The sequence below is a fragment of the Clupea harengus genome, chromosome 2 (genome assembly GCF_900700415.2).
Source record: "Clupea harengus chromosome 2, Ch_v2.0.2, whole genome shotgun sequence".
NCBI classification, from domain to species: Eukaryota; Metazoa; Chordata; class Actinopteri; order Clupeiformes; family Clupeidae; genus Clupea; species Clupea harengus.
Window position 1 is genome coordinate 28,068,357 of NC_045153.1, and position 23,852 is coordinate 28,092,208.

The following is a 23,852-nucleotide window of genomic DNA, read 5'->3' on the forward strand; positions in this document are numbered from 1 at the left end:
GCTGATGTTATCCATCCTGAATGCCATACTCAAAACAATGACAATTTGTCTCTGGATTTGATGTGCATGTGAGGGCGCATTGCCCGGAGTGTATTGAAAGGAGAAGCTGTTGTGTCTGGCTGAAATGGTTGCACTAGAACAGAGAGTGTTGTTTTCAGTCTTTCTGAGAGTGAAAAAAATAACCTCGTTACCAGGTTCTTTGGATCTAGAGCCCCTGACTGTGTCCTCCACACCTCCTTATGGGATTTGTCTCCCACTTCTGCTCAACTTTTTCGTCTTTTATCTTCTGCCGCCACTTTCAAACTCGGTCACGCAGGGGCCAAGTTCAGCCGAGGAGTTTGAGGAGCGGTCGAAAAGCAGCCACTCTTCTGTTCTGTTCTCTTCTCAGGTCTCTCATCTTCCCTGATCAGGCAGCTTGTTTATTGCAGCAGTCAGTGCTTTGTTCCAAACCCACAGATGCTTTCACAATATTAGAGCAGCGGCCGTGCTTCCAGTAAACCTAACCTCAAACATTTACGAGCCGCTACCCAGCAAAGTGAATGTCTAATGGGCTCCCCTTGAATTTAATGAAAACGTCTCATGCGTGGCACTCCTCCAGGGGTCCGGTTTACCTTCAAGCCCACGGGCAAGTGGCACTCAATGTTTTTTTTTCTCTCTTGCTATTTTTGCTATATTTTGGAGTCTGTTGCACAAATTGTGTGAATAGTTAAGATTGCCTTGTCTTGGATCAGAAGGCTAACTGCTAACAGCAGGACCATTGAAAATCAATAGCAGCAAAGCAAAACACAAACAATGCTGTTTCTCATGTTCTGATGATGCAATTCCCATTAAATCTCAACACATTTATGTAAAAGAATTAGAGTACTCCTTCCTTGCATGTTGTTAGTATGTATTTTTAACACCTAGGTGGTTATTTCAGTTGAACATGCATTTTAATTTGGTCAGGATCTTGGAGAGCTCAACTGATTATTTATGTTGGATGTATTGAAAAAAAACATATGTCAAATTATTATTTGAGAGAAGACTGTTTTTATAAGTGTACTTATTTAAACATGTTGCCAGGAAAGCATGTTGCCTTTTTGCTGCAAAAACTGTATTTTTTTGTTGTGTTTTGTTTAGAAAACAAACAAACACTTCATCATTCTGTCAAGACACATAAAATATGTAGTCCACTTTGCACATTCATTAATGACTGCATTGCTTTGGGTTGTGAAGCATTTCAAATGAATTCTTTCCACTGAGATCTTATTTGTTGTGGCAATGCATTATTTACAAGACAAACATTCAGAAGTATTTATTATTTAAAAGTACCTTATTGGAAACATAAACTGCTTTGCCAATGCCCTTTCACAGTTATAGGCTACTCAGAGCTTTGGCTGCAGAGGCAGAGAGAAAACAACATCACAACCTGTCTTGTTATTCCAGATCAATACAAATACATGTTTATCCATCCAGTGCAATATTGTAACTCTGCATTATTCATTATAGATCAGTTTGACTGAGCCTGGTTCTAAGTCCAGTAAATCCTTCAGACAATTCGAAGCTGCATTTCGATACACACCAACACAGACTTTATTGATAAGAACAGAATCAAAAATCAGGAAAGAGGTTCCTCTTTATCTCACCCACTCATCTCCCCCATCTCGACTCCAGCACGTCCCAGTTTTGTGCAATGGCCTTCTGTTGGTGTGTGTGTGTGTGTGTCAAGTCATCAGTGAGAGGCTGCATGTGGAGGGCTCGGCCACAGGACTGAGAGGGTCCTTCAGCTCTGGCGGGGAGGTGGAGAGCAGGAGGCGCAGGAGTCCAGGGCCGTTACCAGCTCAGAGCAGCTGAGGGGGAAACAGGTTAATCGCTGGCCTGTCCCCCGCGCAGACAGCCCTTCACACCATGGATTATTAATGGAATAATCAGGCGAGGGATTCATTTTAATGGAGAGATTAATCAGGGAATAATGCATGCAAGTGGAGGATAGGGGGATGCCGACGGCACCCACACACACACACCTCCACCTCACCTCAACCCCAGCTCCTAACCTTCTCTGTCTTCTCCTCCCCTTTTCACTCTCTCCTTACTTCCTCCAGTTTCCACTCATTTGTCTGCCTCACCGTACCACCCAGTAAGTTTCACTAGTAGTGAGATGTGTGCTCACTGTACCACCCAGTCAGTTTCACTAGTAGAGAGATGTGTGCTCACTGTGGTAGGAAGTGACCCAGTCAGTTTCACTAGTAGAGAGATGTGTGCTCACTGTGGTAGGAAGTGACCCAGTCAGTTTCACTAGTAGAGAGATGTGTGCTCACTGTGGTAGGAAGTGACCCAGTCAGTTTCACTAGTAGAGAGATGTGTGCTCACTGTGGTAGGAAGTGACCCAGTCAGTTTCACTAGTAGAGAGATGTGTGCTCACTGTGGTAGGAAGTGACCCAGTCAGTTTCACTAGTAGAGAGATGTGTGCTCACTGTGGTAGGAAGTGACCCAGTCAGTTTCACTAGTAGAGAGATGTGTGCTCACTGTGGTAGGAAGTGACCCAGTCAGTTTCACTAGTAGAGAGATGTGTGCTCACTGTGGTAGGAAGTGACCCAGTCAGTTTCACTAGTAGAGAGATGTGTGCTCACTGTGGTAGGAAGTGAGAGAGAAATGACATGAGATGGGACCTGACAGTAAACACAACATCCGTATATTAACCCTGTTGAGTTGTGGGGGTGACTGTCGGAACTCAAGCTCAAGTTCACACGTCGGCCAGACCCCTCAAGACTCCTACTACCCAAGTACCCAGGCCAGTGAGACTTCGGTTAGAACCGCACAGTGACTGCCAGCAGAAGTGAACACGGGACAACTCTGCTCAATTTCCAGTGCAAACAGCTATCCATCTCAAGTGCACAATCAGCAGATCAGATAATTGTCCAATTACGAGGTGACGTGAGTGAAATCTCGGCGATAGGACTAATAATCTCCTTTATTTTGCCACCTCCTGCGTGACATTAAATTTGTATCTGCTTCATGAGATGAGGCAGTGATGGAGATCTAATATGGGGGAGCGGCTGAGTGTAGCCATGGGTCATTTCCGTGCGCAAACCGCTCCATCTCAACGAGCAAACATCTTTCACGTGGTCTCATTAGCCGAACCCCGGGGCTCTCCTCTCCTCTCCTCTCCTCTCCTCCTCTCCCACCCAGCTCATATTAGTCTTTCCTCTCTATACATCTGGGCCCGTATTCACAAAGCACTTTATCTTACTAAGAGTACTCCTAGGTCGTGGTAAAAGTTTCTAAAGGTTTTCTAACTAAGTTCTATTCACAATGCTGCTGAGACCAACTTTTACTTGCACAAGCTTGCTCTCAATGAGTCAGTGACAGGTCTGTGCTGATACTGCAAGTAGACATGTGCTTCATAGCCAACTGCAAAGAATGATGAGTAAATAAATGAATATATGACAAATAATGGAATATGCTAACCCCAGCGAGTATCTTCGCACAGTTTTCTAAATGATGACACGTTTGTGTAGACAGGATCTAGTTTACTTTTATAATTCAATTTTACTTTCAATTCAATTCATTCATTGAGTTGGTTCTTTCGGTTGGTTGGTGACGATATTGCATTCCTTACAAGCTCTATAATTATTCCCTCGTGATTGAGAAGGTATCTTTCACAGTAATTTTGTTTCTTAATTCTAAAACATTGTAACGTGGAATGATAGAAACCGCCATTTTCCGTTGGTTTGGAAGTTGGCCTTAACGAGTTAGGAGTCCTCTCGAGGAGGAGTCCTACTTCTTAGTTCTCCCAGACTGAGTGGCTTTGTGAATTACTCTTAAGAAAAAGTTTGGACACCTTAAGATGCTTTGTGAACACGGGCGCTGACCTGGGGCCTGTGTCTCACGTCCTCGCCCCGTTCCTCTGAAGTCGAGGCTCTGCATGAGCCCTGCGTCTCCTGCCTCCCTAAGTGTTCTTTAGCACCGGCTCAGTTTGATCTGAACCTTGTCTGCAGAAGTTCGCCTCGTTAAGTGTCTGGAAACAGATATTGCATATGCCGACAACACATGCGGGTGAGCATGGTGGGCCTCACATCGCAGTCGGCAGTGTGTGTGTGTTCCCCTGCTGAGCTCCCAGACAGACTGAGCAGGGAGGGAGCAGACACATAAGCCCAGCCTGTGTCCAATTACAGGCCTAGGGATTGGCTGAGTGTACCAGAGATTTGTGCTTCGGCTTCTTTTCACCAAACCCTTACACCTCAAAGGACCTCCGTGGGCTGAAATAAGCACTTTCTTCATAAAGCGCACGCAGTGTGAGGCCAGCTGTGCTGTTAACATGTACTGCCATTAAGACACAGAGAGCGATGTTTGGTCAGCCACCATTTTGCTAACTGGATTGACACAGTGGTTCACCTAGTGTAATGCTGCATGGGGGAGCGGTGAAAAAGCTGTTTCATTACAGGCTTGACAACAGGTAGAGGGACAGACACAACAGCGAAGAGTTACACACTCAATTAGGCTGTTCTAGACAGACTGTGGGACTGTAGCATAGCACACACACACACACACACACACACACACACACACACACATGCATAGTTACACATTCAATGAGGCTGTTCTCGACAGACTGTGGGACTGTAGCATAGCACACACACACACAGGCAGAGTTACACACTCAATGAGGCTGTTTTATACAGACTGTGGGACTGTAGCACACACACACACACACACACACACACACACACACACACACGTGCAGAGTCCCAGCAGAGTTTGTGAACTGGAGATGGATGGTGTCAGGAAGGGCAGACACAAGATGAATGGCTGACTACATGTCTCACAATAGATGAGGGCCACGCCAACAGGGGACAGGAGTGACTGATCATCACCTGCTCCATTGTCCATCATTACCACACACACTGACACACATACATACCCATACATTTAGACACAGACGTGTGTGTGTGTGTGTGTGTGTGTGTGTGTGTGTGTGTGTGTGTGTGTGTGTGTGTGTGTACATGTGTGCGCACACACAAACACAAACACAGGAATACACTCACGCTCACCCTCAAACAAGGGTAAAAGGATAAACAATTCACGTTTAGCTCTTTACATATTATGTAGGAACATCCATTTGTGAATTTGTAAAGTGCATGATCATTTCACACAAATGACTTACATAAACAGGAATGATTTCAGTCATCCAGTTCTGACCTTACCCAAACTTTAAGTCAACTGCAGCACATTGTACCAGTCTGAACCACAAACATGTAGAATCACCCTGTAAAAATACTGGTGGTTAAACTCCAAGCATCTCAAACATGTAGAATCACCCTATACTGGTGGTTAAACTCCAAGCATCTCAAACATGTAGAATCACCCTGTAAAAATACTGGTGGTTAAACTCCAAGCATCTCAAACATGTAGAATCACCCTATACTGGTGGTTAAACTCCAAGCATCTCAAACATGTAGAATCACCCTGTAAAAATACTGGTGGTTAAACTCCAAACATCTCAAACATGTAGAATAACTATATTCTGGTGGTTAAACTCCAAGAATCTCGGGTTCAGTCATTCCATTGGCATTGTACAATTCAAGCTGGAGTCAACACATGAATAATGGCAATAACAAGAATTTCCATGTCTGAAAATTGGAATAATTATGCAATGCATAATCTAATTAGCCACGGAAGTGATTGTCATTATTGGTGTAATACCATCTGCTTATTAACTGCACCCAGAACCTTTTTTCTTGCAGCTGTAGACACAATGGGCCTCATTCTCGAACGCAGTTAAGAAGAATTTAAGAGGAATTTAAGAGGAATTTCTTCTGAATTGGATTTAGGACAACATTTGGCATTCATGAAAGTTTTCTCATCTGGGATTTGCTCTGAACTTCAGAAGACTTTCCGAACTCGAAATAGCAGTCGTAACTCGGCCAGAGTTTTCTCAAATGCGATTCCTTCAAAAACCACAAGATGGCCCCATGGGCCATCTTGTGGTTTTTTGAGGAATTGCATTTAAGAAAACTCTCCGTGTTAATGAATTTGTGAGAAATCGTTGGTGATTGCGTTCACATCAACTCTACAGATCCTCGGATTAAAGTATCATTAACAATTACGTTTCACATGTAGGCCTAAAGTCATGATTCTACGAGGCACCGTGATGTCATAAAATAAATAAAAGGACTACACCGGAATGCTGCGCTCGTCTAGTGAGCGTCGTTTGGCACTGCCGTCTGTGCAAGTACGGCAATCCAGAATTTTCAAGTAGTTCCACGTTGGTGGAACGAACTGCCTAGCACTACCAGAGCAGGCGCGTCCCTCTCTACCTTTAAGAAGCTTTTGAAGACCCAAAGACCCGAAATTTCCAATTTCGTTTTTCTATTTCTTATGTAAAGTAGTATTTATTGTTACACTAGGTCTCTATTGCTCGTAGCTTGACTGTTCTATCCCTTGTACGTCGCTTTGGACAAAAGTGTCTGCTAAATGACTTAATGTAATGTACACGAACACTGCAAATGTAAGTGAATAAATAAATAAGCACTAAACTCAATCACGTTGATATAGCTATAGTGGAATAGAATGGACACATCTACATCCTGCAACAGTCCATCTCTGCACCGTTCAAGTCATAGACATATATAGTTGAAGTTAGATCTGCGTTAACTCGACGGTGATCGCTAGGCGCTTTGACATGACTCGTTTACGAGTTGCTTTCGTGTAGATTCGGTCGATTCCGACTGCACACGTCACTACGGTTGCGTGCCCTTATAAGGAGCTGGCAGGGCGTGTATGTATGCAAATTCAGGAGCACGAGAACGCGCTTTCAATTTAAGAAAACTCTTCCGGGGGAGCACAGCCCAGAAAACTTCTGCTGCGTAGGACCACACTTTCAAGCGTGCATGAATTTGGCGGATGTCTTTTGCTTACGTTGTTTTTCCGAAGCCCGTAAGAAACATTTCAGAAGAAACTTCAGAAAATGTTCGAGAATGAGGGCCAATGTCCCTTCTCACACCCTTACCTGTGTTCTTTATTTTCTCTTGTCCTCAAAAGCCCTGGGAAAGGTGTTTGACAGCTCAGTGGCAACTCTGTTCAACATGAAACCCTCCACAACAGCGATCTCAGATCACTACCAAAAATATGTTCTTTTCCTCTCCTCATCACTCACCTCAATTTCCCCGCTCGTTTGTGTTTGTGTGTGTGTGTGTGTGTGTGTGTGTGTGTGTTGTGTCACTCTCCATTTCCCATCTTCATCCCATCTCCAGCTGCTTAAGTATTGATCAGGCTGTGCAGGTCACAGACGCTCCACATTCTCCGGCGGCGTCGTCTGCAGTCCAGCCAGTGAAGGGCGGCCATTTAAAAGAAGAGTTCGGTGTAGCCGGCTCCCTCTCGCCCGGCTTCGCTTTGAATTATCCGCTTGTCTCAGGCAGCTGTCGGAGAGGACCGATTTAATTGCCTTGACCCAGACTAACCTGTTTGGACGCTTGAGTTAAAGAGACCGGGGGTGGGCGCAGTCACTTGTTCGCTATGCTATACATGCTAGTGACAAGTGACCAAAATACTCTCGTCACTCCTACCAGGGGAATTAAGCAGAAACTGTTTAGGGCTGGACTTGTTAATATCACAGGGGATTAATTGTTCAGGGCAAACACCACACTGAATAAGTGTGTGGCCCAGACAGTTGTATTATGGTTACTGGATGGATGAGGTTTCCATAATACTTTTACCAGTTAAATGAAAATATTTTTGAAGCTCACCATCGTCTTTCTTTGCCTCTTGCATTTCTATACTAAGCATTCTACAGTTCTTAAAGTATCTCCTCTTGACATATTTGATGACTCTTGAGAGCGTTTAACTTAAACAGCACTCATTTCTCAAGGATGTTTTTGATAGGGGTCTCTCTTCCCTCTCTCACCACCCACTCACTTTCCATCCCTGTGCCTTTGCTCCCCTCTTCATTGATCGCTCTCTCTCTCTCTCAGTCTCTCTCTCAATCTCTCTCTCTCTCTTCTTCTCTCTTTCTCTGTCTCTTTTGCCTTGTGCATGTCAGACAGGCTGTATTTTACCCTTAACACCTGTCAGTGAGCTGTGCTTGTTTATCTCTCTATCTGTGTGTCTGCTCCTCTCTTGTCCCAGGAGCAGGCGGTGTGTGAGTGTGGTGCACACACAGCACCTCTGTGAAGCGCCAGGCTTCCAGTCCCCACTTTGTGTTTCACCCTCTCAGGAGCCCACCTTATTTAGTCCTTTGCTGCTCTGTGTTTCTCTGTGTGTGTGTGTGTGTGTGTGTGTGTGTGTGTGTGTGTGTGTGTGTGTGTGTGTGTGTATCTCTCCTTGTGTATGGTTGTGTTTAGTGAGTGTGCGTGTGTGTGTGTGTGTGTGTGTGCGTGTGTGGATCTCTCTGTGTATGGTTGTGTTTAGTGAGTGTGCGTGTGTGTGTGTGTGTGTGTGTGTGTGTGTGTGTGTGTGTGTGCATCTCTCTCTGTGTATGGTTGTGTTTAGTGTGTGTGTGTGTGTGTGTGTGTGTGTGTGTGTGTGTGTGTGGATCTCTCTGTGTATGGTTGTGTTTAGTGTGTGTGTGTGTGTGTGTGTCTGTGTGTGTGTGTGTGTGTGTGTGTGCATCTCTCTCTGTGTATGGTTGTGTTTAGTGTGTGTGTGTGGTTGTTTTCGTGATTTTTCTTGTGCTACAGCTTGCTTGTGTATGTAGGCGTCAGACAGAGAAATAGCATTTTTGAGGGTGAGGGATACACTGAGCCAGAGTCTGTCTCTTGTCTTGAATACAGACGTTTGCACTGGAAACCTCTCAGGCAACTTCCTGTCTAAATGATATGAAGCTTGCATCAGTGGTGCACTACAAAGGCATGTTCTCTAAACTTCTGTCTGCCGTCGGCCATCGACGACTTTGTCAAGTGGTGTGAGGAGTCCCATCTTTAATTAAACATAGGAAAAAAGACATGATAACATGAAGTCACATCCATGGAATGTGTGCAATCTTACAATTATCTTGGGACAATTATTGACTCAAAACTTAGCCAATTGGGCAAAAGGCAAAAAGGAGTACCAGTCTGAGGTAGCCATGACGACCTTATTTTATCGTGCTTTCATTGAATCGATTTTGTCTTTTTCTTTGGTGTTATGGTTTGGAAAGCTATCTTTAAAGACCAGAAAGTCTCTGAATCAAATAAATATCTACTTAAATGGTCTAGTAGGCTGATTGGTGAGTCACAGCTTAGCCCCGTGACCCTGTACACCAGACAGTTACAGCAGATAACTGGCCCCATTTTAATGATGATTCCCACCCTTTGCACAGCGCGTTTCAGCTTTTTTTCTTCTAGGCGAGGGTCTGTACTCCCAAACTGCAGAACAAAACTATATAAAAACAGCTTTGTTCTGCAGCCAACCCTCAGATGGACTGTCTTAGCAATATTACACAGTTGGTCTTGAAGCAACGTATATTAATTTGAATTTTTTTTATTATATTTTTAGTGGTTTAGTAATGATTGGAGCCTTTAGTACTTTTATTATGTTTTCTTAAGTGTGTTGTTTGTGAAATGTGTGTCAAGATGGATGACACGTCCACTGCGAACCAAATCTACCTGACCTGACCTGACTGGACCAGACCTGGCCTGTATCTAGTGAACTATATACGTAGTGAACTTTTGCACAGTGTTTCACAGCACAGAGACAGATGAGCCTCTTACAAGAATTCAGTCTGTCCTATGAAACAGTTATTTAGGGAAGGTGACCAAAAAGGGAAGCGCTTTCAAATATGCAGTATTTTTTTCACTGTGGTCACGTTGTCCATATCGGGCACAATTGCAATTAGCCGTAAACGGTAATGGAAGGCAGTCAATTGTTTGGCCGCTTCACTGGGTCAAGTTAACCGTATTTATGACAGCTGGCCACCTGTTAAATACAAAATGGGGAATGACTGGGCTGGGTGCTGCCAGTCTGCAGGCCTCAGCCAGACAGCTGGGGCAGGGGGATCTGCAGCCATAGAGCAGGCTGTGGAACAGAGAGACTCTGCACACTCAAACCATAAAATGGCAGCCTGGCTCACTCCATTTTTGATCAAGTTACCACATTATCATGAATGTATATGGTGGGAGTCGGGCTTCTTTTAGATTGGTGGCCACACTCCTCTGAACTGAAACTTTTTCTGTCATGAGCTGAAACTTTTCGTACATTTCTATTAATAGGACAGGCGGTTAAGGTAATATTCAAAGAGTATAAATGGTGAATGAGCCCTTGGCTCCACTGTCCAGAGCTTTAGTCTGGGGGGCTGTTTTGAGAGGCCTCTGCCTTGCAGTCGTCCCATGTATAATGTCAATTGTGTCTTAACATACGGTATATTCATTATTCATGACAGAAGCCTCCAGATCAAAAGATGATTGGTGGCATGAACATAGGTTCTTTTTGTTCAATGGAATCAAGATGGAGAAGTAGTGTGCATGCTCTTTATAAATATGACCACATTATTTGAACTATGGTGACCCTATCATGGCCACCACAGAGTCTAATTTTGCTCCTGAGGAGAATAACACTGGTCTCCCTCTCCCACTAACTTGACCCCTCTGCCTTTTCACACAGGCCCAAACCTGACCCAAAAAACACAGTCATCCTTCCGTTCCCACTCCATGGTCACACATGTACACAGCCTCATAGACATTAGCTCTCTGTGTGACCAGATAGGTGTGTATTATTAACTGTGTGGAATGAGCCAGTACTGTCTGGAACACCGCTGGCAGGTAAGGAGATGTGCCGCAGCAGAGTGGAAACCAAACGACAATAAATTACATTTCATCTGTCCATTAGAAAAAGTACAAGAAAGTGTACACAAACCATAGTCTTTTATCATGCGCATAATAGTTGGAAATGGCCCCTCAGTTGAATATGACCTTTTTTTGTGTGAGCTGGCGTTTGCTGCATAGAGAGTGGGAGTGAGATGGTTTAATGTGATTGTGGTGATGTTCTGGATGGCCTGTGGTGGAGTCATACGTGTGCTCATATCTTCAAAGAGCCGGCCCTTCAGCTTCATGTTCTTTGTGATGTCTCTCTGGGGAAACCTTGCGATTGTAAGGCCCTCTCTCATTCGCTTAGATGAATCACTTATTAAAGATAATGCTCCCATAATGGCCGGTCCAAATGGTGTTATTATGACAGTGCTCATGGAGATGATCATGATTATCATTTTTATAGTACAGTTAATTATTCCGCTAATGTAAAGAGTGCGGACAGAGTGTTCTTTCATCAGCCTGCCAGTGTGCGTTTTCCTCCCACTACGTCCTGAGCGCTGGCGGATCGTTTGCGTGCTGACAAGGCACAGCGCTCAGTTCAAACAGCCACTCACAGGCCTGGCAAATTGAGCAGCAAATTGCCGGAAGCTAGGTTCAATTAACATCAAGAAGCCTTGTGAAGGGCTAAGCCCAGGTAAACAGCACCTACTGTGGTCTTCTCAGACACGGTGCAGTGTACAATGCAGTAAGTTGCCCTGTCTTGTACAACAACTGGTTTTTGTTTTTTCCTCAGTGTTTTTAGTGTTTACTTTTTGGGAAATGAACATAGCAAATGGGAATTGATTGTTTCTACATAGTGCATCAGAAAGTATACGCGCATGTTTTCTAAGAAGATCCAAAAAGACTGATGAACACAAGTATTATCTCCACTTGGTTACAAACTCTGTCTGTTATGGTTCATTTCAGCAGAACTTAAATGAAAGGCACTGAAAGGCACTTCTGTGGAAAGCAAAGCAAACCTTTGTTATTGTACTGATTTTCATCAAGGTTCCGTATGCTTTGCAGCCTATAAGTGGATGGCTCATTTAGCCATGGCAGCTGCACCTCTACAGCACAAAATGATTGTTTATTTAATCCATCTTCATCTGACCTTGAGAATTCAAACTCCTGTTTTTGCTCGATAAGCCTCTCACAATGTTTTTTTTTCTCTCCGTTTGTCCCTTGATTGGTCCAGATGAGCCCCCTCTTCTTCCTCAACAATGCTAGGCAGCCTCAGCTCTCCAGGGATGCCTAGCTTTGACTGAATAACGGAGGTTTGATTTTAATAAACAGCATTAAAAGCAAGCTCAAAAGAAAAAGCAAGTGTCTGAAAAATAAGTTGGGGCTCCTTGTTATTGCTGGATGGTGTTGCCAGCTTATGTAATTATGTTGCCAACTTCCTGACAAACTCAGACAACAGAGGTTGAAGAGCGCTTTGGTAGCCCACTGTTAAGCTTTCAGGTACCACATGGCCCAGTCCCTCTCCATCATTCCCTCATACGTGTCTATATCGGAAGGACAGCTGACGTACTCGTGTGGTGGTAGTTGGTAGCAGCCCACCCTAACTCAGCCCAATCCAAGGCCTATCCCCAAACATCTCCACCCTAACCCCCCGCAGTGTTGTTAATGAAGTGTGCCCCCCACCTCGGGGGGCTCGCGGGGCTGCAGGTCGAAGGGGCTCACCTGGAGGAGCGGAGTGTGTGTCCCCGCTCGCCGCTGCCAAGCGCATTAGCAGGCCCATCTGGTGCCCCTCCGCCCCGCGCCAGGAGCAGGGCAACCCTCCAGGACAAGGTCATGTGTCAGCGTATGTTGACAATCTCAGATCCCCTTCTCCCAAGGCACAGGCCTGGACCACATCATGCAGCTCAATCTGTAGCCCCCCTTCCAAGCCCTGCCCCCCCCCCCCCAATAACAAAACAGGGAAGTAAATAGAGAGGAAGAGGAAGAGGATGAGGGAGCCAGAGATGGAGATGAGGAGCCAGTTCAACAGATGGCTCTACAGTTTGAGCATTGTTTTCCTGAGAGTCACTCACACATCCTGCATCTCTACTGCATTTCATTTTCCTGCTTCTTTTTTTTTTGCAGAAAAATGAGGTAGCAGATGGGCAGATTCTCAGAGAATCTTGCATCACTGCTGACAAATGGAATTCACTGAGCTTTGTTCTGCTGCCTACGGTGGGCTGACAGCGTGGTGGCACAGGCTGCTTCACAAACTTCAGTCTGTTCACAAACAGTAACTGGCAGAACAGATTCATAGAAAATGTCCACGATGTTCATGATGGATCGATGGGCGGGGCCACGACACTACAGTATTTTCATTTGTTGCGTTTATAAACATTAATCCACAGGCAATTCAATATATTATAATATTACAGACCTGATTCCATGTAATTGCCATGAAAGTAAGTAATTCGTTTCTGGGTAATTTCTGGAAAATATACCATATCTTACCATGTCATTACTATATTAAAGGCTCAGGCTCAGGAATAAGAATAAGATAGATAAGGCCGATATAATGGGAGATATGTGATGTTTTAGGTTAGCTGTCCTCTCATCCAGCCCCCACCCAGCACGGTGCCTTTGGGGTGACACTCACTGTGGGGCGTGTGACCCTGACTGGAGACCCCTCTCTCCTCCCCAGACGCAGAGGCCCATTGCTATTCTGTCATTCGTGGACCTGCCGAGTGCTCACTGAGCTGTGACGGACAGGACGCAGTCAAGCACCGCGCACACACACACACACACACACACACACACTCTGTACTCTCCTACACACACACACACACTTGCTTCCAGCTAGGTATTTCTGTTGCATGTCCATAACCACAGATTGTCCATCTCACCTTCACATGTCCACACACACACACACACACACACACACACACACACACACACACACACACACACACTCTCTCTCTCTCTCTCTCTCTCTCTCTCTCTCTCTCTCTCTCTCTCTCTCTCTCTCTCTCTCTCTCTCTCTCTCACATGCTACTCCTCTCTCCTTCAGACTGCTTAAACAATCCGTTCATCAGCGTCTCCGGATCCATATATTTTCCCATCCGGTGCCATTGAGTCCAGTGGAAATGCAACACACTTGTGAAGAGTGGATTCTTCCCCACTCAGTCCTTGTGATGCATGAATAGCCACTCAGCACATAGATGTAATTGCAGCTGTAGGAGGACCTGGTGGGAACTGTACTTTTATAAGACTGGTCCACTGTGTGCGTGACAGCAGATGATGACGGTCTCAGGCAGAGGTGGGCAGCTGACAGACAGCTGAGGAGGAGCCGCTGACCCGTCACTCTGCCACGGCACAGGGTGGTGTGTGTGTGTGTGTGTGTGTGTGTGTGTGTGTGTGTGTGCGGGGCACCAGTGTATCCCTGAGACGCCAGGCTGCTACGGTTGCTACCTCCATCACACAGCGCGGCCAGAGAGATGGGTGCAGCGGCTGTGTTTTCCACATGAGCAGCATACCAGCATGAGGAACTGAAGATGCCGGTGAATAGGTTTTGTGTGGGTGTGGGTGACGGTTGTTTTGCACGCATAATTCGGCTCTGTAGTTACAAACTCTTACACACACATAGGAACTCATACAAACTCACACACACACACAAAAATGCCAAATTAGTCTTTGAATTGTGGTTTGCTTGAGTTTTTTTCAAGCCTTATTAAACCCCTGTTTTTTTGCACCCTAACTCAGACTCTGAGCTTTTTGGCCACAGCCACCTTCGGACATTGACCCTTCGCCCAGGTCCATCACAGTGTGCCTGTATGGCTTTAAAGTGCATCTTTCCAAAGGTGCTGGGTTGTGACTGCTGCTTAGTTGTTTGTTGTTGTTTTTTGGGTTGCCATGATTTTGGTTTGGTCAGGTGATCTTGGTTTGGTCAGGTGATTTTGGTTTGGTCAGGTGATCTTGGTTTGGTCAGGTGATCTTGGTTTGGTCAGGTGATCTTGGGTAACACCTGTCTCAGCACTGGCATGTTTTCCTTCTCACCCAATTACCCCTCTCTTTCTCTCTCTCTCTCTCTCTCTTTCTCTTTCTCTCTCTCTCTCTCACACACACACACATTGCTATAATCTCTGCCAACTCCACCATTGCCCTCTCCACCCCACCCCATCGCACTGTCAGACACTGTTCTGATACGCTGGTAGTCTTCTCTGGTGTCTCATGTTTACATAAACCCCTTAAACAGGCCTGCTCTTTTGTTATGGGTGTTGTGCAGCTCTGGTTTTAATTAGCCCTTTTGTCTCAGCACAGCCACACTCTTTATTATTTTCCACTGTGTGTGTGTGTGTGTGTGTGTGTGTGTGTGTGTGTGTGTGTGTGTGTGTTAGCCAAGCACAGTCAGGAAAATTGATATAATAGGTCACTGGAGGCCCTGGAGTCTGTCATGGCCCTGCAAGTGTGTGGAAGGCCAGCTACTTTAACCCCTATTAATGCACAACCCAAGTGTTGTATAATAAGACAGATGTAGAGTGAGAAAGACAGCACACACACTTATGAGAAAAGGAATGCTCATTCACCCTAACACACATACACACACACACACACACACACACACACACACACACACACAGACAGCCCTATCCACTGAGAGAATGAGGCAAGAGCAATATTTCCACACAAACACCCCAGAAACAGTTTCAGCCCTGATGGCTGTGTACAGGTGCTGAATGAGGAAGTCATTTTGATGGTTGGCCTCCTGGGTCTGAATGGAGGTGCTTGCATGCTGTTGGCAGGAGCAGGTGACACCCACCCATACGCAGTGTGTGTTCTGCTCAGCTGTAGAGGCAGGTGACTGAGGGCTGAGCCATATCAGTGTGGAAGCGCTCATGGATTTCTTTTTCATTAGGGCTGAAAGCCCACTCAGATTCTGAGCTGTATACTAGTTTCCTATTTTTGTCAGAGTGATTTTGCAATCATTAGACCCACTCCTCTGGCTCTCCAGCTTCCAGAACATGCTCAGACGTGGCCTCAGCACTAACTGCTACTGTAAATACCATAACACCCCTCTGACGTGCCAAACCTGGATGCCCTAAGAGATCCCCTTCACCCCTTCACCCCCTACCCCCAAGCCAATTATATCATCTTGGCCAGAAACAAGGTCACCGTCGTAGTGGGGAGTCATGATCAATGGCTTCCCCAGTGCCTCTGCAGATCATTTATATTTCAGTGGAGATGTGACCTGCCCGGAATGACTCAAAATGAGTTTGTGCTCCTGGAATTACCCAGACTGGCCCATGCCTTGAATACTGATGGTGACACTTCTCAGACCCCTCCCACTCTGGATTAGGCCATCACACAGCCAAATGCTTTGCATAATGGCCATGACAGCGATTTATTATTCTACTTTATGAGGGAAGAAGGAAGCGCTGCTTAATCCCAGCTGGTCGAAACCACAGGTTGGCAAGATGAGTCAGAGAGAGAGAGAGAGAGAAAGAGAGAGATAGAGAGAAAGCAGTAGGGCAGATGAGTGAAATCATTCTGTAAATAAGGATGATGATGGCCTTCTTGGTGTAATTTTCTCTTAATGTGCGTGGCTTTTGTTATTGATTTTTGTGGTGTTTTGTTGTTCAATTGAGTAGCACAGGCTATGAAGCAGTAATTGACCAGTGCAAGTGTTAATGTAAATCTATCAGCCTCATGTCCAGAGGACTCAATGTTCTTTCTAATTATTGTTTACCGACCAATCCCACAAAGCAGAACTGAATGTATGAATGCCATTTAAGGCAGAGATTAACATTCCCATCATTAGCCCTTAGAAGATGGCCTACTTATCAAGCAAAATGTATCCCTCTGACTATAGAACCCTAAAGGCAAAAGGGTAAATGTAATGAAGGATGCTGGGTAATTCAATCACAGGAACTTACGGTAAGTGGAGGACGGGGAAATGATAATTCAATAAAAATGAAATAGGGAGACCTTCAACTCATTTTGAGCTACAGTTTTGAGATGCATTTTCCAAACAATATTGGATAGCTGGTTGGAGTTATAGGATTTCTGCAGGCCCAGATTAGGTTAGTGTTAGTGACAGGAGGGTTGCCTGTAGATACGGTTCCCTTCTCTCAGCTGGAGATATAATGTGCTTTGTGAAAATAATACCTTAACAAGGGTATGTGTTTCTAGTCTTTGGTGACAACCACACACACACTCTTACTCACACTTCTCATGCCTGTAAAATATACAACATTAAGCTCTTGTCATTTATTTATATTAGGCTAAATAATATCCATACATAATAGAGTCTACATGTTCTACCTCTCATGCCATGCTAGGGAAGCTAGGAAAATATGTATTGAAATAACGTCAGTGGATAAATAAATGTGTCCAAAAACCTTCCCTTACACTGTAATCAGTTACGTTTTGTACATTTCTAAACTTAAAATTGAGCATGAGTTTGAGAGGTTATCCATGTTATTACTTATAACATACAGTACTTGTAGTATAATGTTATTGAAATGTTAACAGTTCTTATTTGTCATCTGAGATCAGTAAGAGAAAAAGTATACTCAGGGAGTGAGATCCAAGTATACGCAGGAGTGATGCTCAGTAACACCCCTGCTCAGTTTCCAGTGCTCCCTCCACTGTACAACACTTCAACACACTCTCCCTCAGGCATTGCTAGTTGTTTTATCGCCACTGAATCAAGTGTATTAATGGACCGTGTGTGCCCATTGATTTCTAATTACTTCAGACTCCACACCAAGGATAAATATTGTGGCACGGCCATCTTGCGGCTTATTGTAATCAGTGTCTCTATTGATCGTCTGCCCAGCCTCCAGAAGTGATCTATTTTAAATACACTTGGAGCAGCTTGCCCTGTCCTCTCCCTTTGTGGTGTTGTTGGCTTTATTCCACTGGGAATCTGAGACGCAGGCCCAGAGCTTTCCCCCGCTGCCTACCAACTCAGGAGAGAGAGAGAGACAGAGAGAGAGAGAGAGAGAGAGAGAGAGAGAGAGAGAGAGAGGAAATGAGAAGACATTGAACTATATTCTTGAACTTTTGGGCATTGTCTATGAGTGGACCATCACAGCGTTACATTGGTGTCATTCACTGAAGATCAGGTTTGAAGCGAGCTCTGGTCACCCAGCCCAGGTGTGCTTTGGGAGGAAATCAAAGGAGGACATTTTGGAGAGAATGCAGTTAGTAGTATTCATCAGTTTGTGTGCAAGTGTGTGTGTGTGTGTGTGTGTCTGTTTCTGTCTGTGTGTGGAAAAGTGAGAGTGAGAGAAAGAGTGTGTATGAGAGAGTGTGTGTGTGTGTGTGTGTGTGTCTGTGTGTGTGTCAGGCTTTCAGGAGTAGATCTACAGACCGCACACAGTCTGCTCGTATTGATTTAATCTCACATCCCAGCGCAGCGGCGAAATCGCTTTTGACAAAACGCATTCCAAGACAATCCCGTCGACTCAGCTTTTGTCTGCCTGCCTCTGATACACACATAAATAACCAGGCAGGCCGCAGTATTTGTGGAGCGGTCCCTCAGCCCCCAAAAACACTTCACTCTTAAAGCCAAATCACTAGTGCCAATTGCATCTGTCCATTCCCTCTCTCTCTCTCTCTCTCTCTCTCTCTCCCTCTCTCCCTCCCTCCCTCCCTCCCTCACTCCCTCACTCCCTCTCTTTATCTTTAGCTGTGTCCCAAGGCTCGTTTTCCCTTGATACCTTTCAAACATTGTACAAAAGAGTTCTCTACCTCAAATGGCAATTAGACCCCATCACGCATCACTTTCTGTACTTCACTGCCACGTCCTTATCATACAGGATCAGCAGGCAGTACATGGAGACAGAGAGAGAGGAAGAGAGAGAATAGCCACAGCGTCATCAGCGTGTTGTCTGTGCTCATTTCAAACCCCACTTTGCTGTTCAATCTCCCACTGCCATTGTGGAGCATAATTAACATTCATACTTTGGCAAGCCATCCATTTTCTCTGTGCCTAATTGTCTCGAAAATTGAGAAAATTGCAGAGGACGATTTATGTACAAATAAGATCCTGTCAAGACTCATCAGCGTGCAGTTTGCTTTCCCCTCATTTTTTCCGGGGGAGGGGGGGGGGCTCACAACTAACACATGCTCACAGCACACCTGGTATATTTGTTTTAACCACAATTGAGCTCTGAGTTCTCTTAGCAAAAACATCACATACGCATTCATCTGTTCACTCACACAACTACACATGCTTTTAGACGTTTCTACAACCCCTGCAACACACTATCACTGGAAGCGTAGCTAAACTTTTTTAGTGCTTGACTGGCTTAGCACAGAACACTCTCCTCTCCTCTCCCATCACACCTCACCCCTGAGCTTGGTCCTCTCAAACCACGGGCAATTATATTTTAATTGACAATTAATGCGGAGCCATTCATCACACAGAGAGGCCTCACAGAAAACATGAAGTGAGAAATGGCTGCAGTGATGGCCATGCTCATAACCTAGCCCCGCCACGCCACAGGGGCACATAGGATCAGGCTCATGCCACAGGGGCACATAGAATCAGGCTCATGCCACAGGGGCACATAGGATCAGGCTCATGCCACAGGGGCACATAGGATCAGGCTCATGCCACAGGGGCACATAGGATCAGGCTCATGCCACAGGGGCACATAGGATCAGGTTCATGCCACAGGGGCACATAGGATCAGGCTCAGCCATGGAAAGAGACAAACATGCCCATGTGACCTCTAGGTCTTTCAATACATTAGTCGGCCTCTGCTTCTATGTAAGCACGAATGTTATTGTTTGTTTGTATGCGCGTTGTTTGTATATGTTTTGCATGTCAGAGTTTGTGTGTGTGTGTGTGTGCATCTGTCTTTTGAACAGTAATTGTTTCCATGTGTGCATACACGTGTCTATCTGTGTGTTGGTAGGAGGATGTGTTATTATCAGTGTTTCTTTGTGTTGTGTTGGATCCCATCCAAGCCAGCAGCAAACATAGGTTGTTTAGTAGGGAGGCTCAGAGGGGTTTTGTGGTGGGACTGTTGACATCTGCACCCATCCCCCCCCCCCCCCCCCCCCCCCAACATACACTGGAGAAAGACTTAGCAGTTTAGCGAAGACAGGATCATCCTCTGCTAAGCACAGCCAGATATTACCACTAGGTGGGTTTAGCTGCTTTAGTATGAGAGTCATTTCAGGGAAGCCACTTTGTAATAAGAATCTAATTAGCATTTCTCCTTGAATATGTTATGAATGCCTTGAGAATGAAGGCTGCTAATATCAGGGAAATGGCCATAGCAGAGGAACACTAAAGGGTTATTGTTTCATTCATCATCGGGCAGAAAGTGCATTCGGACAGGGTCCAGAGAGCATCCACAGGTTGCGTTGTGTTTTCATGAGTAGGTACGGGTACGGATGTTTCATAAATGCTTTTAATTCGGGCACTCACTGGACTGCTCTGGACCTTTCAGAGGATGGAGTGTTTATCTCCAAACAGAAACTCAGCATGGTACCAGCACATCAATCCTCAGCCCCCTTTGTTGTGGGCCTGTAGGGCTATGAATATGCCTGCCCTGTAAAGAGGCCACACACACACACACACACACACACACACACTTCACACACTCCCACTGGATTCTCCTTTTTGGCTTTCCCTTGCTTAGCATCGAGGAACTCAAATGCACTCTAACGCACGCACACACACGCACACACACACGCACACACACGCACGCTCTCAAACAAATGTCTGCTTGATGTTTCCGGTCTCTCTGCTCGCTGGGGAGTCTCTAGATTGGCTCACTGACAAATGAGGCAGTGTGATTGCAGTGTTACCATTGTAAGCTTGGCTATGTCCAATCGCCTCCACCCCCCCTTCCCCTATCCCAAATCCAATTTGTTATGGTTTGAATCAGCCCCACTCACCCCAGTCCCTAGCTATTCTACCAAAGCCGCTGATGTATTTTGAGACCAACTTAAATTGCCGGATTTCTTTTGCGGAGCGGGAGCAATCTTGTTACAGCGTACAATGGGCCCCATAGTTCCCCATTTGGCAGCGTAGCCTGGTTTCACTGCTGGCCACCTCTTTACTGTGACGCAACGCATGCTTGTCCAAAAAAAAAGCAGTATCCATCTTATGTCTGTTGTGCGGATTTGACTGAGCACCTGAACAGTGGAACATGATAGCAGTCATTGAATACCAAGACCAAGTATTGTCAATTCCACATATAAACGCCACATATCAGCATATATTGCTATGACTGAATAGAAATCCATCTTCTTGCCTTTCTCTGTGTTATCTGCTGTTCAATGTGCCTGTTTGATACTCAGCTCCGTGAGGCCCTTAAAACATTTAGCCAAATTAGCATGTGGATGTCCCCTGTTGGTTCTCTTCCTTTCCTCCACCACCTCCTCTGGCCAATTCTGTCTCCCCCTATCCCCATTCTCCAGCGATACCCCCTCAACCCCCCCACACAGCCCCCAACTTTCCCTTCTCCAATCACATTAAGATTTAAATTTCATCTCACTGGGAGCTCAAGGGCACTCAGAAGCATCAGAGGAGGAAATCAAAGGAAGGCCGTCCGCTGCTCCACCAAAGGAAGTGATGCCATGTGAATGGCCTCCAAACAGACTTGCGAGAAATCAATTAAGAGAATTGTAGTGCCTCTCAAAAGAAAAAAATCCATTTTCTAGGCAGTTGGTTGGAGCTCAAAGAAATTACTGAAAGTAGTCTGCCCATTGTCGGGTTTAACAGGCTCTTACAAATTAAAGTATGACTCAAGCATTTTCATTAATTGTTCCCTTGTAAAACCATGGGAAACGCACTAGTTAAAGCCACAAGGCACATTGGTTTTATTTTATTTCAGTCGAATATTGAGGATCCTTATACCTCGTCCAAGTTCTGCTTTTAATTGTTCCAAGTATTGAACTGACAGGTTGTTTTGTACAGAATTGTTGCTTTCTATCAGATGAGTTTCCTGGCTTATGCAACTCATGAGGTTTGAGATGATAATGGCACGGACACTGATACTGAGTGAGCGTATAGGTCATCGTCATCTTGGTTAAATCAGTCCTGGTTAAATCCGTGGCATATGGTGACAGACTTGCCTGTGACACGCAGGGCATGATGTACCTGGAGGAGAGGAGGCTGGTGCACAGAGACCTGGCTGCCAGGAATGTGCTCGTCAAATCCCCCAACCACATCAAGATCACAGACTTCGGCCTGGCGCGCCTCCTGGACGCTGACGAGAAGGAGTACAACGCAGACGGCGGAAAGGTGGGCACAGCATTCACCACTGTAGGCATGTTCTTAGGAGGGCCAAGTTTATGAATTCATTCTCTTAGAAATACAAATAATTGATCAGGGTTATATAGTGAAGGCACATGGAATCTGTATCAGAAGCAATTCAAAAGTAAAGATAAAATTATATTTAAAAATCGCATTTATTTTAAAATCAACACGTGTAGGTCCTGTCGCTCAGCAGGTAGAGTGAGGTGTTAACAACACCAAGGTCATTGGATACCACATTTTTGATGAAGCTGCTCTTAGTTGCTGTGAATAAAAAGTGTCTGTTAAATGAATAAATGCAAATATAAATGTAGTTATTAAGGTTGATGTCAAATGTTCACACATAAACAGAAACATAAAATCTGTTTTGTAAAAGTATCTGTACACTATTCATGCATGCAGGTCGGTCCTCAAATGAGATTTTCTGATCTTTTGATCCATGCACTACAACTCCATTTAGGCACAAAGTTTGAAAAGGGTGCAGTGCCTTCTACAAATAAGCCTCTCATAAAAAGTAATAACAAGATATATTGGATTTCACCTTCAGTCCTGTTCTGCTTTTGTACAATTTGCCAAGCTTCACTGTAGGATCACATTTCGGCTCCAGCAGCTCTTCTGATTTTGCCTTTCAGTTCAATCCACCTGCACCCTTTCCAACCTCACTGATGGCCACCTCCTCCCTCTGCCATGTCCTTTTCTCTTCTCTAGGATGCCAAACTTAAGATTAGGCCAGTGGCTGTTGCAGCAGCTCTGCTCAAAGTTAATGAGACATACAGAACTCTGTTCAGCCTCCCATGTAGCAATCACTGCGCAAGACCAACCACTATCCCCATGCTCCTATTTCACTTAAGCTAGTGGTCGAACACTCTCTATTTGGGCTATTTGTCTGTGTCCGGCAGAAGCCAAATAGGATGCTTTCAGAGAAGTCTCCTCACATTAGGTGCAGAAACCACTAAATATTTTCGTTCTTGTCAGGCAGTTTCCCCCTGGATGCTGAGTGTGTTAGAAAAACCCAGCGAGGAGCCGGTTATTGAGTGATCATTATTTGCCTGAGATATTCAGCAAGTCCATAAAAAGCTATTCAGATTGAGAGCCTGTTTAACATCTCAGTTTCAGCAAAAAAAAAAGTTCTCCCATGCAGTACCTGTCAAAGCCCCTAATTAATAGCCCTGGGATAACTTTTAAACCAGGAGGTAGAAATGAGGCGCTCCCGTTTGTTAGATACGAACTCATAGTAATGGTTGTTTGCTGTTTCTCCGTTAGATGCCAATAAAGTGGATGGCCTTGGAATGCATCCACTACAGAAAGTTCACCCACCAGAGTGATGTGTGGAGCTACGGTAAGATGGCCCCCTGAATTTGGCACATGCTGTTTAGTAATATGATAGCCCTCAAAACAATTTCCAAATCATTACAGTGTTACTGCGGGTAATAGTCTCCAAACTGCTAGCGAAATGCAAGCGTAGAGGATATTACACAGCTTTGTTTTTTTTTATGCAGGAGTGACCATCTGGGAGCTGATGACTTTTGGAGGGAAGCCGTATGACGGAATCCCCACCCGCGAGATCCCAGACCTGCTGGAGAAGGGCGAGCGTCTGCCCCAGCCTCCCATCTGCACCATAGACGTCTACATGGTCATGGTCAAATGTACGTCCATATTTTCTCCCCCCCGCCCCCCTCCATGTTTCCCCTTAGCAAACAACAGAGGGGCCGTCATTCCGCAGCACTCTCTAAAGCCTGTCCAGTTTTTCCCATTGAGGCAGCCAAGCATGCCATGTTGTTTACACGCACAACAGATAGATATTCATCCCATATCACCATCACTGTCAATACTGCTTTCTACGCAGCCAAGCAGGATATGGCCTGTGTTCTGGCCGAGTGTCCGGGTTCCGCATG

The 23,852-nt window shown here is 45.2% G+C and overlaps 1 protein-coding gene across 2 annotated transcripts in view; it reads left to right on the forward strand.

The window, feature by feature from the left end:
* The window catches only part of LOC105907911 (receptor tyrosine-protein kinase erbB-4), a 235,156-nt gene that overhangs the window by 203,841 nt on the left and 7,463 nt on the right, over nucleotides 1-23,852 (forward strand). For both annotated transcript variants that reach the window (XM_031559659.1, XM_031559666.1), the window contains exons 21-23: nucleotides 21,790-21,945; nucleotides 23,221-23,296; nucleotides 23,457-23,603. In XM_031559659.1, coding sequence (XP_031415519.1) covers nucleotides 21,790-21,945; nucleotides 23,221-23,296; nucleotides 23,457-23,603 — 379 coding nt within the window. The remainder of the gene's footprint in view (nucleotides 1-21,789; nucleotides 21,946-23,220; nucleotides 23,297-23,456; nucleotides 23,604-23,852) is intronic.